This window comes from Marmota marmota, unplaced genomic scaffold, assembly GCF_001458135.2.
Source record: "Marmota marmota marmota unplaced genomic scaffold, marMar, whole genome shotgun sequence".
Taxonomy (NCBI): domain Eukaryota; kingdom Metazoa; phylum Chordata; class Mammalia; order Rodentia; family Sciuridae; genus Marmota; species Marmota marmota.
The window spans coordinates 2,379,351-2,392,629 of record NW_026000241.1 but is presented as its reverse complement, the minus strand read 5'-3'; the positions used below and the strand labels follow the sequence as shown (position 1 = coordinate 2,392,629).

The 13,279-nt window shown below is 62.2% G+C and overlaps 1 protein-coding gene across 1 annotated transcript in view; it reads left to right on the top strand.

Annotated features, from left to right (window-relative positions):
• Positions 1-4,403: 4,403 nt before the first annotated feature.
• Positions 4,404-13,279, top strand: part of Cacna1a (calcium voltage-gated channel subunit alpha1 A) — a gene marked incomplete at its 5' end in the record, with an annotated part of 153,626 nt that continues 144,750 nt past the window's right edge. Inside the window, 2 exons of the mRNA XM_048795338.1 lie at positions 4,404-4,520; positions 6,471-6,610. Of these exons, the coding sequence (XP_048651295.1) occupies positions 4,404-4,520; positions 6,471-6,610 (257 nt within the window). The remainder of the gene's footprint in view (positions 4,521-6,470; positions 6,611-13,279) is intronic.

Here is a 13,279-nt window from a genome sequence, read left to right as displayed (position 1 = left end):
GTGAGCAAGTCTTTAAAACCTGGGTCTAGCCGGGCGCCGTGGCCACGCCTGTCATCCCAGAGGCTCAGGAGGCTGAGGCAGGAGGATCGTGAGTTCAAAGCCAGCCTCAGCCAAAACGAGGCGCTAAGCAACTCAGTGAGGCCCTGACCCTAAATAAAATGTAAAAAAGGGCTGGGGACGTGGCCCAGTGGTGAAGCGCCCGGGTTTAATCTCTGGGTTTTTCTTTCCTTCTCTGGCTGAGACTGGAAGCAGCTCTGGGAGGGGTCCCCGGGGCAGAGTGCCTCCGCCCCACCTGCCCAACAAAGTCCCCACAGTGGCAGCCGGGCCGATGGCTGTGGTGCCTGCCAACCCGTGAGAGTCACTCATACTGCCGGCTGCGGGGTGGCCTCTGCTCAGCAGAGCCAGGAACGTGGCTTAAGCTCTGGACACCCATCTAGGTCCCTGTCACTCCCTCCTTCCCTGTCATTGTGACCAACATGGGACAAACATGAAACTAAGGTCCCCCGGCGTCTCCTGACAGCTCAGCGCGCCCCTCCTCCAGGATCTGCCTCCTCGGAGCGGGCCCTGGGGCAGCGTGGACAGAGGTCATGGCACTTAACAAAACTGATTTGATTTTTGCACCAAAGACAGAGGCTGGGAACGGGATGGGCGTGGAGGGTGGACACGGAGCCGCTGGCTCCCTCGGGCTTCCGGAGGGTCTGGCTGGGGGCAGGAGCGTCCCCTTGTCCATTGTGAGAACGGACTTTCCTTGATGCGCCAGATGCCAGGAGCAAGGGCCGTCAGCAGGCAGCCCTCCTCCCCGAGAGGGACCGCCTGGTCATTTCCAGGGCCGCGCACAGCACCCCTGGACCCTGTGGGTCCCACTGACCCCTGGGCGGGGCTCTGTGCCCACCCCTGCCCGCTGCTCCCCGCCCCCAGGAGGCCTGGCCCCATCCGGCCGCCCCCTCCCCGCCCCCGCCCCCGCCTCCCTGGGCTGATGATCCCGGATCCGCTGACACAGGGACTTTCTCTCCAAGCCAATCAGGAGGCGGGAAGCGCGGCTCTGCTGGCCGCTCACCGCAGCTGGGAGCTGAACCAGGCGTCTAAATCGGGAGTCGGCAGCGCGATCAGGGTTGGGCTGGGAAGCTTTGCCTGCCTGGGCCTGGTCCCGGTGCAGCCTTGGGCTTGGGCCAGGGTGGGGCCTCCTCCACTCAAGGACCCGTGCCACCTGGGTCTGGGGCTTGGGGGGGGGGCTGGTTCTGTCTCCACCCGCCCTCGGGGCTTGTCTGAGATGCATGCCTCCCCCCCCCACACAGGAATTTACTAAGCGCCTGTTATATGGTGGATGCTAGGTGCAGAGGACAGAGTGGTGAACAAAGTAGATTTTAAAAAATCCCGTTTGCATCAGTGCTTACAGCTTCATGGGGGCGACAGTGGACAAGATAAAAAGAAATCTATCAGATATGTGGATAAAGGCCAAAGGAAAAAATAAATAAAAGTGGAAAGGGAGTTGACAGAAGTAACCTTTGGGCAAAGACCCAAAGTAAGCGAGGGAGAGAGTCTGGGTGTCTGGGAAAGAGCATTCTGGGAACAGGAATGACACATGCAAAGGCCCTGGGGCAGGAATGTGCCTGATGTGTTTGGGCACCGTGGAAGAGGCCAGCACGACTGGAACAGAGTGACCACGGTGGACAGGAAAGGAAATGAGGGCAGGAAGGGGGTGGGGAGGACTTTGGCTCTTCTGGTTGTGAGGTGGGATCCACAGAAAGGCTTTGGAAACTTGCACATGTATAAAGCTGGGGTTTCTCTGCTTACTGTCCCTTGCCAGCGCTGTTCTTTTCGATCAAGGTCGGGGTCTTCTCTCGGCCCCTGCCCGAGCAGTGAGCAGGAGGCGGACAGGAGGGCAGTGGACTTCCCCAGGGCTCTGAGGGTGGAGGAGAAAGAGGAGCCCCAGCCCTCTGGGGATGACTCACAGCTGCACTCACCTGGGCTCCACCTTCCCCTGGAGTAGACAGAAGGCGGCCTCTCCCCTCCCCTGCACCCAGAGCTGGTCTCTAAGTGCACATCCTCACTCCGCCTCCCCAGGAGGAGCTGCCGGTCCGCTGCTGCTCTGACCACGCTCTGTGTGGCCAGGGTCTGAGGCCAGTGTGGCAAGTCCTCTGTGGGCTGGCCGGTGGACACTCGCAGAGCGTGTGGGAGGCTGTCACGGGATGGCTAGTGTGGCCGAGTTTGGCCCCGTAGGTGTGGGTGTGGCGTCTCTGTCCCCTGCCCTGTGTGCCCACGGCCCCCCGGCCTCCTCTTGGAACCTTCCGCTCAGAGCTGATGCAAAGGAGGCCAAGTCCCAGCTGCCCAGGGGCAGGAGGCCAGGGAGGGGACCGGCAGCTTGATGCCGAAGCCAGCTAGGAGCCCGAGCTGGCCTGGAGGAGGAGGAAGTCGCATTCCAGTCACGGCCAGCTGCGGCCGGGAGGGCTGGGTCCTCCTCTGTGTACAAACACTGTCCTGATTTCCCGGGCGGCAGGGCGAGGCCACGAGTGTTTGTGCAACACGAGCCCAGCTTTGTTCTCCAGCGCCTCGTGCCTGGCCGCTCGGAGGCGGGAGACCAGCGCGGATGGCCGTGGGCTGGGCTGTCGTCTCCCTGGAGTGTCCTGGGAGCGCATACGCCGGGCGCAGCTTCGGAGGCTGAGGCTGGAGGCTGAGGCTGGAGCCCGATTTCCTGCCTCGCTGGGGCGCTCGGCCGGACTTCCTGCTTCTCTATGTTTCTACCTGGAAAATGGGTTCAGGTGTCTGGGGTGACCTCGGTGGGACCTCCAAGATGCCAGACCTAACTTCAGGGCCCGGGGTGAGGCGGAGGGTCGGGTGAACAAGGCCCAGGTCCCCCGAGACACCGCGATCCCTCTGTGGAGCAGTGGCTCTCATTCCCAGGGACCCTTGGTGACGTCTGCAGACGCTGTGGGTCGTCCTGACTGGAGAGGTCACTGGCCTGAGGGTGGGTGGAGACCCCGGATGCTGCTCAGCAGCCTGCAGGGCCCTGGGCCGCTCAGCCTCAGAGGATGACCCAGCCCCAAATGTCCAAGGGCTAGGACCACCCTGCCCGGTGACCAGCGCCCTGTGGCTTCGCGGGTGGCATCCGCCCCTCCACACCTGAAGCTGCTCAGGTCACCAGCTCTGTTCCCCAAGGCTGCTGGACGGGGATGCCTCTGAGAGATCCACAGGGGACAAGGGACACTCATTCCCCAGCTTTCTTTCTTTAGCATGTTTTCAAGGCTCATGTGTTGGTACCTGACTTACGGCAGGGTAATATTCCTTTTTATGGATGGGACACATTTTATTCAAGCGTCCCAGGAGGTGTGACCCGGTGTCCTGTTGTGGTTTTGATTGGCACCTTCCTGGTGGCTGATGCCGCTGGGCACCTTCTCCTGTATTCACTGTGTATCTTTGGAGAGATATATCTCCGAGTCCTTTGCCCATTTTTTAATTGGATTGTTTCTTCTTGTTGACTTGTAAGCGTTCTTTACATATTTTGGACCCTGATTGGATACATTTCTTGCAAATATTTCCTGCCACGCCTTTGGCTGTCTTTTTACCGTCTTCGTAGTGTATCTTTCGATGGACCAGCAAGCGTTCGTGAAATCCAGTGTGTCCATTTTTCCTCTGCTGCTTGTGCTTCTGGTGTCAAATCTGACTGCTGGGCTTTAAGCTTCAGTCCTGGGCCCCCGTCCTGCTCTTCTCCGTGGCCTCCGTCACCTTGTTGTGCGACATACGTGACCTGTGACCGTCTCCGGTTTCCATGGGGGATGGGCTGCAGGACCCTCCCGAGGCCCCAGTCTGCGGGGGCCCAGGTGCAGTCTGGGGACCTCAGCTCAGCGCTGCGTGGCTGAGGTCACCTGATCCCACCTGAGCGCGGCTCACAGCCTCGTTATGCTGCGTTATTGGGGTCCCGGGGCACGGGACCGTCTTCCGTGTTCAGTACAGGGACACTTTTCGAAGTATTTTCCACCTGCATTTGGTGAAATTCGTGGATGTGGGTGCGGAGGCCCGTGCACCCCACCCGCCCACAGGACACCGTCCACCTCGGGTGGTCATCTCATTTACTCGCTGTCCTCTCTGGGGCTGGGAGTGTCCCTGTGGCTTCCTCGCTCTCCCTGGCGTCTGGGACGGCGCCTGACCGTGTGGACGCTGAGTCCGCGCTGTTCGGTCCATCCCGGGGGAGGGGCAAAGGTGCACATTTTCCCTGGAAAGTCCCCTGCCCGGGGTCAGGACAGGAGAGCCGGGTGGTGCTGTTGCTGGTGGGGCCGGGGGATGGGGTGGGAAGGGAGGAGGGTGTCGGGGGCCATCGCGGGGCTTGGGGACACTGACCCAGGCCACGGGGCGCGGGCAGCCTCCAGGGTCCCCCCTTCCTGTCCACCCGCTGCGGTTCTCCTTAACCCTCGGCCACTCCCTTTGAATACATGATCCTGGCCACCATCATCGCCAACTGCATCGTCCTGGCCTTGGAGCAGCACCTCCCCGACGACGACAAGACCCCCATGTCCGAGCGGCTGGTGAGCACCCGTCCCCCTCCTCCTCCTCCCGGGGGTGGTGCTGGCCACAGGAGCCGGGGGCGGGGGGCGGCTGAGTCCATCACCCCGATGCCCTGGGGCAAGAGATGCCCGGGGGACGTCCCCACCTGGGGCCCAGTGAGAGGGGACAGTGACAGTCACATGGTCCAGGAAGACCCAGAGCAACCCAGGGGCCGGGGGTGGCTCAGGGGTGACACCTCCCAACCAACAGGAAAACAAGTTCCAGTGAGAATCTGTGACCCACACGGAGCCTGGGGCAGCGGCCAGGTGACCGCCTGGGGCCTGGTCCCCAGCCCTGACCAAGACCCCTGCCCTCGCCATCGCCTTCCCGGGGACGGTGACCTCACCACTGCCTCCTGAGATCCGAGTCCCTCACGCCGCGGGCCTGGTCTTGCTCGGCCACCGGACGTCATGTGCCCAGTGCTGTGACAGCGTGGCCCCTGTCACCGTGCTGAGTTCCTGTTGGTCTCACTGGTGCCTTTTATGGCTGTTGGCTCCACCGAGACGCAAACAGCTGGATCATTTTTTATCATTATTGATTTTCAGTGCCGGGGACGCCACCCAGGGCCGCCCAGGGCTCACACCAGCCCAGGAGCCCGCCCTCAGGCCCTCTTCCCCAGAACCAGCCTGGGGGCCCCTGGGCAGCCTCCTTGGGAGGCCATACCCTGCTGCCCGTTGGCCATCGGCTCTAGGGATGTTCAAAATCCAGTTCCCTGGAAATCCGCAGCCTGTGCGCTAGCACTCAGCTGCTCCCTGAGCCCCGACCCGCAGCAGAGGGCTCCCTGTCCTTCCTAGTTTTGTTTTTTTTTTTCTGTTTTTTGGTACCAGGGATTGACCTCAGGGGCCCTCGACCACTGAGCCACACCCCAGCCCTGTTTTATATTTTATTTAGAGACAGGGTCCCACTGAGCTGCTTACAGCCTCACTTTTGCTAAGGCTAGATTTGAACTCACCATCCTCCTGCCTCAGCCTCCCGAGCCACTGGATGACAGGCGTGGGCCACGGCTCTGGCTCATTTCTTTTTTTAATTCAGTGATGGGATGGGACCCAAGGGCTTCACCACTGAGCCACGTTCCCAGCCCTGTCACCCCTCCAGAACCAGCAGGGACAGCTGGGGGGGGGGAAGGGGACGTCAGCTCATAAACAGGGATGGTCCCACGCCTCTGTTGACTTAATGGTCACTTGTCAGAGCTCGAAGGCTAAAAACTGTAGCCGGCCTGGGGACCCGGGATCTGGGGACGTCTGTTTGGGGCTCGGGCAGAACTGTGTGGGAGCATCAGCTGAAAGAAGGCTGAGCAAGGGTTGGGATGAGGCTCAGAGTGGGAGCCCGGGGGAGGCCCCCGGTCACCCCAGCACCACACGTACCCACAGAGTGACATTGGTGGCACCTGATGGGGAAATAGAATCAGGAAGGCAGAGGTGCAGAGGCCTGGCACGTGAGAAGTGTCGCCATCAGAGACGGGAAGGGTGCCCAGGGGCCCTGAGGGTCAGCGTCACGTGGGCATTCCAAACACATGGACGCCCAGCTGGCAGGGAGGTCCTGTAGGGGCGCGGGGCGGGGGCCCTGGCCGGTTCCCAGCCAGGACGGGGCTGGCCATTCCACAGTCAGCGACCTGGGCCGCTGTGCCAGTGCAGACCCACTGAGAGCCACCTGCCAGGGTTAGATTTGGGAGTGGGGACAGCATACGAGGTCCCACCTCAGAACCTTCGACACGTCCAGCCCGGAATCTGGTGACTTCCAGGAGAACTGTCCGCAGAACAGCTGGGTGCTGTCCAGTGTCTTAGCCGCTCAAAAGTAGCTGACGAGGCTGCGGGAGGAGGCCGGCGGGATGCAGAGCCGGGTGGCGGGTGCTGGAGGCCTGGACCTGCAGGCGGCTGGGGTCCTGGCCCCCGCGGCCCAGCCCAGACCTGACCCTGCCTCTCTCCCCCCAGGACGACACAGAACCATACTTCATTGGGATTTTTTGTTTCGAGGCTGGAATTAAGATCATCGCCCTGGGCTTTGCCTTCCACAAGGGCTCCTACCTGCGGAACGGCTGGAACGTGATGGACTTCGTGGTGGTGTTGACAGGGTAAGTGCGAGGCTCGCGCCCGGGAGGCTCGCCGGCTGCGGGCTCTGGCTGCGCCGGGGAGGCCGAGCCTCCGCGTCCTCCCACACGCACCTGCCTCCTTCCCTGCCCACCTCCCCCCCAGCCGCCCATCACCCTGGGCGTCTCTGGGACCGTTAAAATAGTAGCTGGTCACCCGGGCCACTCCAACGTGCTCCCACGCGCTCTTCCACCCTCACGACCCAGCGACCTGGGACATAATCCACCTTCCCTGTGGCCACCCGGGAACCCAGAGGGCAGAGTGACGTGGTGAACGCGGAGCTGAGGCGTGACCCAGGGTCTGTGGCTCCACTCTGGCACCTGCGCCCGCTGGGTCTCTGCTTTGCTCGGAGGGTCTCGCCTGGGTTTCGCGGTGGCTGACGTTGGGTTGCTGGGCGCGAGGGCCATGCCGGTTCCTGTGGGTGTAAGGAGTGTAAATGAGGCGCGGCCGCCGACTCCGGGGGTTTCAGACGAGAGAACGATGCGTGGCGCTGGGCAGGGGACGGACCCGCTCCCCGGGACCCGTATGAGGCAACACTAGCTGCTGTGACAAAAGGTCCTACTGGAAATAACCTGAACACAAAAACGTTCTCTCTCGTTCACTGAAAGCCCAAAACGATCGTTGTCATCGTGAGGCTGTCTCCTCCTGTGACTGAGGGACCTTGTCACCTCGTACCCCTCGCTGTCGACCACAGCTCCCCAAACCCAGGCCTGTTGGCATCAAAGCCCAGAGGAGAAGTGAGGTGGAAGGTGACACGGGTCCTAAGGGCTGGAACTCAGCCACCTGACCCCACGGCTCACAGGCACGGGAAATGGTCCCGGTGACGTCCAGCCAGCCTCTGGGGATCCCTCGGTCAGAGCCCAGCGTGCCTCCTCCTCTGCGGCCCCTGTGTGGGTCCTCGCGTGGTCTCTGAGGCCACCCAGGTCCCGGCTGTGGCAGGAGGCCCAGGCGTCAGTGCCCACGCGGGTTGCGTGCTTTCGCGGTTCTGATCGTGGCCACCGGCTCCTCTGGGCCCCGTAGGTCGGAGCCAGGCCGCTGGCACTGTCTGCTGGGGTCTTGGGACGCGAGGACCCTGTGCTGACGCTCATGGGCTTGGGTGTGCGCTGGGGGACCTCTGTCGGCTGTGGCCGCGGTCTCATGGCTTGGGACCTTGGCAGGTTCCAGGGACATGTCACAGCACTGGGCACTTCTCTCTGGTGTTGCCAGGAAGCTTGGCCAAGTCTGCGGCTCTGGAGGCCTGACTGCATGAGCAACGTGGGCTTCCTTCACAAGCTTGAAGTTTCTCTGTCAATGTTTCTTCTATGACCTGCCTTTTGCTCCCCATGTGAGATTAATCTGGTTAACAAGACTAGTCCTCCCCATCCATTTTCATGGCTGTGTAGTACTCCATGTGTTGAATTGTCAGTCCACCAACATTTTTATCTGTCTGGAATCATTTCCAGCTCCGGGCTCTTTGGAGCCCAGCTGTTGCCTCTTTCTGGAGAGTGATTTTCTCCAGGGCACGTACCCAGGAGAGGAACTGCTGAGTCGTGTACCGTATGCCTCCTCAGCCTTGCTGGATATCGCCAAATTGCTCTGCAAAGTGTTTGTGCCAATTTCTGCTCCCTGGGGTGACTTCTGCTGGCAGGGCCTGGCTTGACCTTGCTGGCAAGAAGATCTTTTAAAAACCCTGGGTGGCTTCTTTCTCTTTTCTTTAACAACATGGTTCTTGAGGCACCTAAGAAAGTTCAAGACTGTTCAGCTTGTGAAAGTCTCAAGACATGACCGTGAAGGTCGCGGGCAGCGGTGACCAGAGGCTGGTGTGGCATAGACACTGGAGTGTGCGCCGCCCTGGACTCATGGGCACGGGGAGACTGAGCGCAAGGATTGTGTGTGTGTGTGTGTGTGTGTGTATCTGTGTGTATCTGTGTGTGTGTCTGTGTGTGTGTGTGCCTGTGTGTGTGTTTGTGAGTGTGATATTTGTGGGTGTTGTATTTCAGGACACACTCACCCTGTCTTTCTAACCATAGTTGAACGGCACTAGGGCTGTTGTTCTAGATCTTTCTCCACCCGCCCCCTCCTTCCCTCCTGGTGGCTCAGGCACACGCTGGCCCCTGACCGTGACCGCATTCCCCGGGGGGTGGCCTGGTCTCTGTTGGCGGGTGGGGAGCTGAGGAGGCCTGCGGAGCTGGCCTCCTGTGCTGCTGATGGACGGGAGTCCACCTCGGCTCCTGGGAGCCCGGGTACCGCCTGGCCCGCGTCGAGTGTGGGCCCGGGTGACGGCTCTCTGACCCCCGTCTCCTGCGGTGCAGGCAGGCGGAGGCAGTAACGCTGCGGGGTCTCCGCTGCCCGCTGTGCGGCTCGGTGGGCGTCTTCCCGGGATTCTGTGGGCTCCTTGTGGACCAGAGCCGCGGGGGACCCTGAGGCTGGGGATTCATGAAACATATTTGAGTCGTACTGGACCCCGGTCACTGAGCCAGGCCCTGGGAAAAGCTGGCTTTAGTTCTGAGATGACAGAGCAGATGTCCACGCCGAGGACGGCCGGGCGTCAGCAGCTCTTGGGACAGTCGTGCGCGTTCGGAAAAGAGGCCCGACTCCCGGGCAGGGCGGCCAGCTTGGGTTCTGTGAGAGGCTCCCAGTGCCATGCTGAGCACATAGTAGGTGCTTAGTAAAATAGACGATCGCGGAGCTGGAAAGTGGTGAGACTTCGGATCATCAGAATGTTCCAGAAAATTCACTCGGGTACCGAGGAGGTGGGGACCTTCCGCTGACAGACAGTGACACAGTCCAGAGTCCACAGCAGATGTCCTGACACCAGATGCATGTGGACAGGCAGGCTCCGGGTCTGTGCCCGTGGACATCGGGTGACCCTGTAAAACCTAGTGTTCCTGTTTGGAAGGTCCCCCTGGGCCCCGCAAGACAAAGGCTCAGACACTCGGGGACCAGCACGGAGGGGACTGGCACTGGTGTCTTAGCTTCGTTGAGTTGGGGACTGACCCGACGCTGGCAGGCCCCTCCCTTGACTTTCCAAGACACAGAGGCTCAGTGACTTGCCCGAAGTCACACTGAGATGGTGGCTACCCAGGGACCTTCCAGAACAGGGTGGTATCAAGGAGCCGGAGCCCCAGGTTCAGGGGCAATGGGGTGGCCTCAGTGATCAGTGTCACCCTCGGATCCGGCTCAGCTCAGACATCCCTTCCCTCCTCCTCCCCCGAGTACCGGGCCCAGGGCCTTTATGGTGCTTCACAAGGGACAGTTGGGGACCAGGTGCTCGTGAGGGTGTCCGGGGAGACCGCAGCGTCCCCGCCCCTGGTCCCCCCACTCCCCTGGCGGCTCTCCTGTGGCCTGGGGGCTGCTGCCCGCCCGGCCCCTCGGCCCCTGTGGTGCCTCCCACACCCGCCCTCTGTCCCCCTGGAGGCCTCCCTGGCCACAGAATGTCCCTGAGCCGGGAGCCACTCACTGTGACACCCTGGCCCCCGTGTCACTGGGAACCTTGTCCAGCGCGGTGCGGGGGCCTTAGCGGGACCGGCCGGGTGCTGTGCCTCCACCACCCCGTCCTTCTCAGCCCTGCGGTCCCTGGAGTCCCCTCCCGAGTCAGCCACCGCAGATCTCAGGGACCCAGCGGGAGCCCGCAGGCCGCAGGTTTCAGCGCCCTGGACAGCGCCCAACGGAGACCTGTCCCCTCCCCACCCTCCCCGCCTGCCCGCTGGCAGGGCTGGGTACAGGCCAAGTGGCCAGGCGACACTGCCCCCGCTCGGCCCCCTTGGCCATCTCCCCCGGGGCTGGACAGGACCCCGCTGTCCGTCCCTCCGCAGGCTCGGGCGCTGGTCGAGGCCCTGTCCTCTTGGATTGTGGTGACAGATGCCAGCCCACCGCCCCAGGGGCATCTGGCCTCCGCGTCTCTGGTGTGCAGGGCCATGCCGCGGCTCTGGCCAGGGCTGGGGACACACACCTGGGGGAGGTGGAGGGGGGGGCTGGCGGCACAGGGCGGGGTCACCAGCCAGCCGCGGGTGGGGCCAGGCTGATGGTCCTCCTCTCTCCAGACTCAGAGGCCACAGGCCTGGTGGGCGCGGGGCCGAGACCGGGTGGACAGGTGGAGGCCCCTCTTCCTTGAATTCCCAGCGTCCTCGTCCCCAGCAGCCTGCCCCCGAGGTCTTCCCTTGGCGCAGGGACTCTGGGTGCCTCCCACCAGCCTGTCCAGAGACCCTCCCAGACCCTCCTGAGACCCCCTTGTGTCCTTCTGTGTCACTGGGTGGCAGCTCTGTCCTTCCTGGGCTCCGTCCCATGCCACCTCCCCCTCCTGCCCCCGGCCCTTCTGCCCGTGAGTCCCATTTGCTCGTGGAGGAACTGTGATGGGGACGTTTGTAAAACAGGCCTGAGCACGTGGCTGGCCGGGAGGAGGGGTGTAGCCATGCATGTCCCCGGGGTTAGGGTCCTCCTGCCCGCCCCTCCACCTAGAGCCTAACCTAGAGCCATGGCGTGCCCCCTGGCATAGTTCTGAGAGAACTCAGACACCTTTGCGATCAGCCTTGTTGGTGACTTTGTGTGGAGAAGGTCTGGGCAGAAGCTGAGGGTGCCGCCCAGGGAAGGGGCATGTCCTCACACCTGCTGGGGACTGTTGTGCAGGTTGCGCACAGAACCAGGAGGCTGGTGTGTTTCCTCTAAGCGTGAGGCTCGCCTGCTTCCCAGCGTCTGTGGAGACGTGACGGGCTGGCGGGGGCCGAGCCCCGTGTGCCCAGAAGTCCCTCCATCCGGAGAAGCACAGACTGTGACCGTCACATATTGTGTGACCTCTTTGCTGTGACGGCCCGGGCTGGCTTTGTCCTCGCTGTTCACGGGCACAGCCTGAGGCCCCCAGCATCGATTCAGGGTGTAAACTTCTGGCATCGGGGCAGAAACCCCAGACCCCTCGAGCCCCGCTCTGGGCGCCACAGTGTGGCTGAGCTGCCTCTGACGCGCTGAGCTGCCCTGGGCGGAGAGACCGAGCCCCGCGGTACCAGGTGACTGGGTGGCACCTTCACGCGGCCACATTGCAGCCAGCTGCTGCTCCTGCAGACCTCTGTGAAGACACGGCAGGCGGAGGACAAAGCCACACCAGGAACGTGACACTGAGGCCACCAGCTGTGGAGTTAGAACAGATCAAATCCCAGCACCACGGTTTCCAAGCTGTGTGACCTTGGGCAAGTCACTCCACCTCTCTGAATCCTAGTTTCTTCATCTGGAGGACAAAGGTGGGCTAGCGCCTCCCCAGGGTCATCCGAGAAGTTCTCGTCTGGTGCGTGCGAGGTGGGGTTTATGGACGGTCTGAAGAAAGAGGACGGGGACGGTCCTTTGGGCCTCAGCTTCCTCCTCTGCAGAATGGGAGTCAGACTCTACCTACCACAGAGAGGAGGATGCAGGGAGATAAGACGTGAGGTGTGTAGAACAGCAGCTGGTGTGGAGGGGGACTCGGTGGTGGCCGCCATTGTGCGGCTGATGACTGTGATTACGATGATGGTGATGATTACCCGCCTCCTCCAGGCCGGGCTCCGTGGCCCAGTCGGTTAACTACAGGGAACATCCCCTTCTGCTCGATGGGCGCCCAACACGCAGCCTCCCCTTCAATCTGGGGAGCCCTTCCCCTCTCCCCAGGGTCTTTCACTATGTTCCCCAAACTGGGTTCAACTACCTGGGCTCCAGGGACCCTCCTGCCTCAGCCGCCCGCGGGGCTGTGACGGTGGGTGTGGGCGTTGTGCCCACGGAGCCCTCCCCCTGGGCGGTCCCGGGCCGGGGACCCCCACCTTGCCCAGAAGTTGAAGATGAGGGAGCTGCTTCCTGCCCCGGCTGCTGGTGGTCAGGGGTGAAGTGACTCAACCAGGGAGAGATGGTCGGGACCCTTGGTGGCCCCTCTTCTGCCCCTCTCTGGCTTCCTATTGGGAGTCTGAGCTTTCTGATGGCCTCTCTTATGCCCAAGACGGCCAGTCAGTGGCGCTAAACTGACCCCGAGACAGAGATTATTTGACTCTAGCAGAAAATAATATAGTTAGGGAAGCGGAAGGGATAAGAAAGTGTCTTCTTTGTCCATTTTCCAAGACTGTAACAAAATACCCAAAGCTGAATAGCTTAAGAAGCAAAAAGATTGGTTTGGCCTCATGGTTCTGGAGGCTCAAGCTGAGGGGCTGTGCATCAGAGCCCTGAGGTGGTGCAGGACAAGGACAGGGAAGTGCACAGGTGGGCTTCTGTGTTCTCTGGCCTTTCTGTTTGTAAAGCCACCAGGATCCAATCATGACCTCCCCTACCCCTAACCTCCCGAAGGCCCACCTGTGAGCACAGCAGGGTCAGTTCCCATCTTCTTGGTGCCTCACAACTGAGCTTGAACCCCAGCCGGACTCTTGAGCGGGGCAGTCTGCAGTAGAAAGTGTGGAGAGGGCAGCCAGGGACAGCGGGTTGGTTGCCTGCTGGAGGAGGGGCGGGGCTTCCTGGGCTGGGCGGGGCTTCCCCCAGGGCCTGAGCTCCGCCTCCCCCAAGGCCTGAGCTCCGCCTCTCCCAGGTCCCTGAGCTCCGCCTCCCCCAGGGCCCTGAGCTCCGCCTCCCCCAGGGCCCTGAGCTCCGCCTCCCCCAGGTCCCTGAGCTCCGCCTCCCCCAGGTCCCTGAGCTCCGCCTCCCCCAGGTCCCTGAGCTCCGCCTCCCCCAGG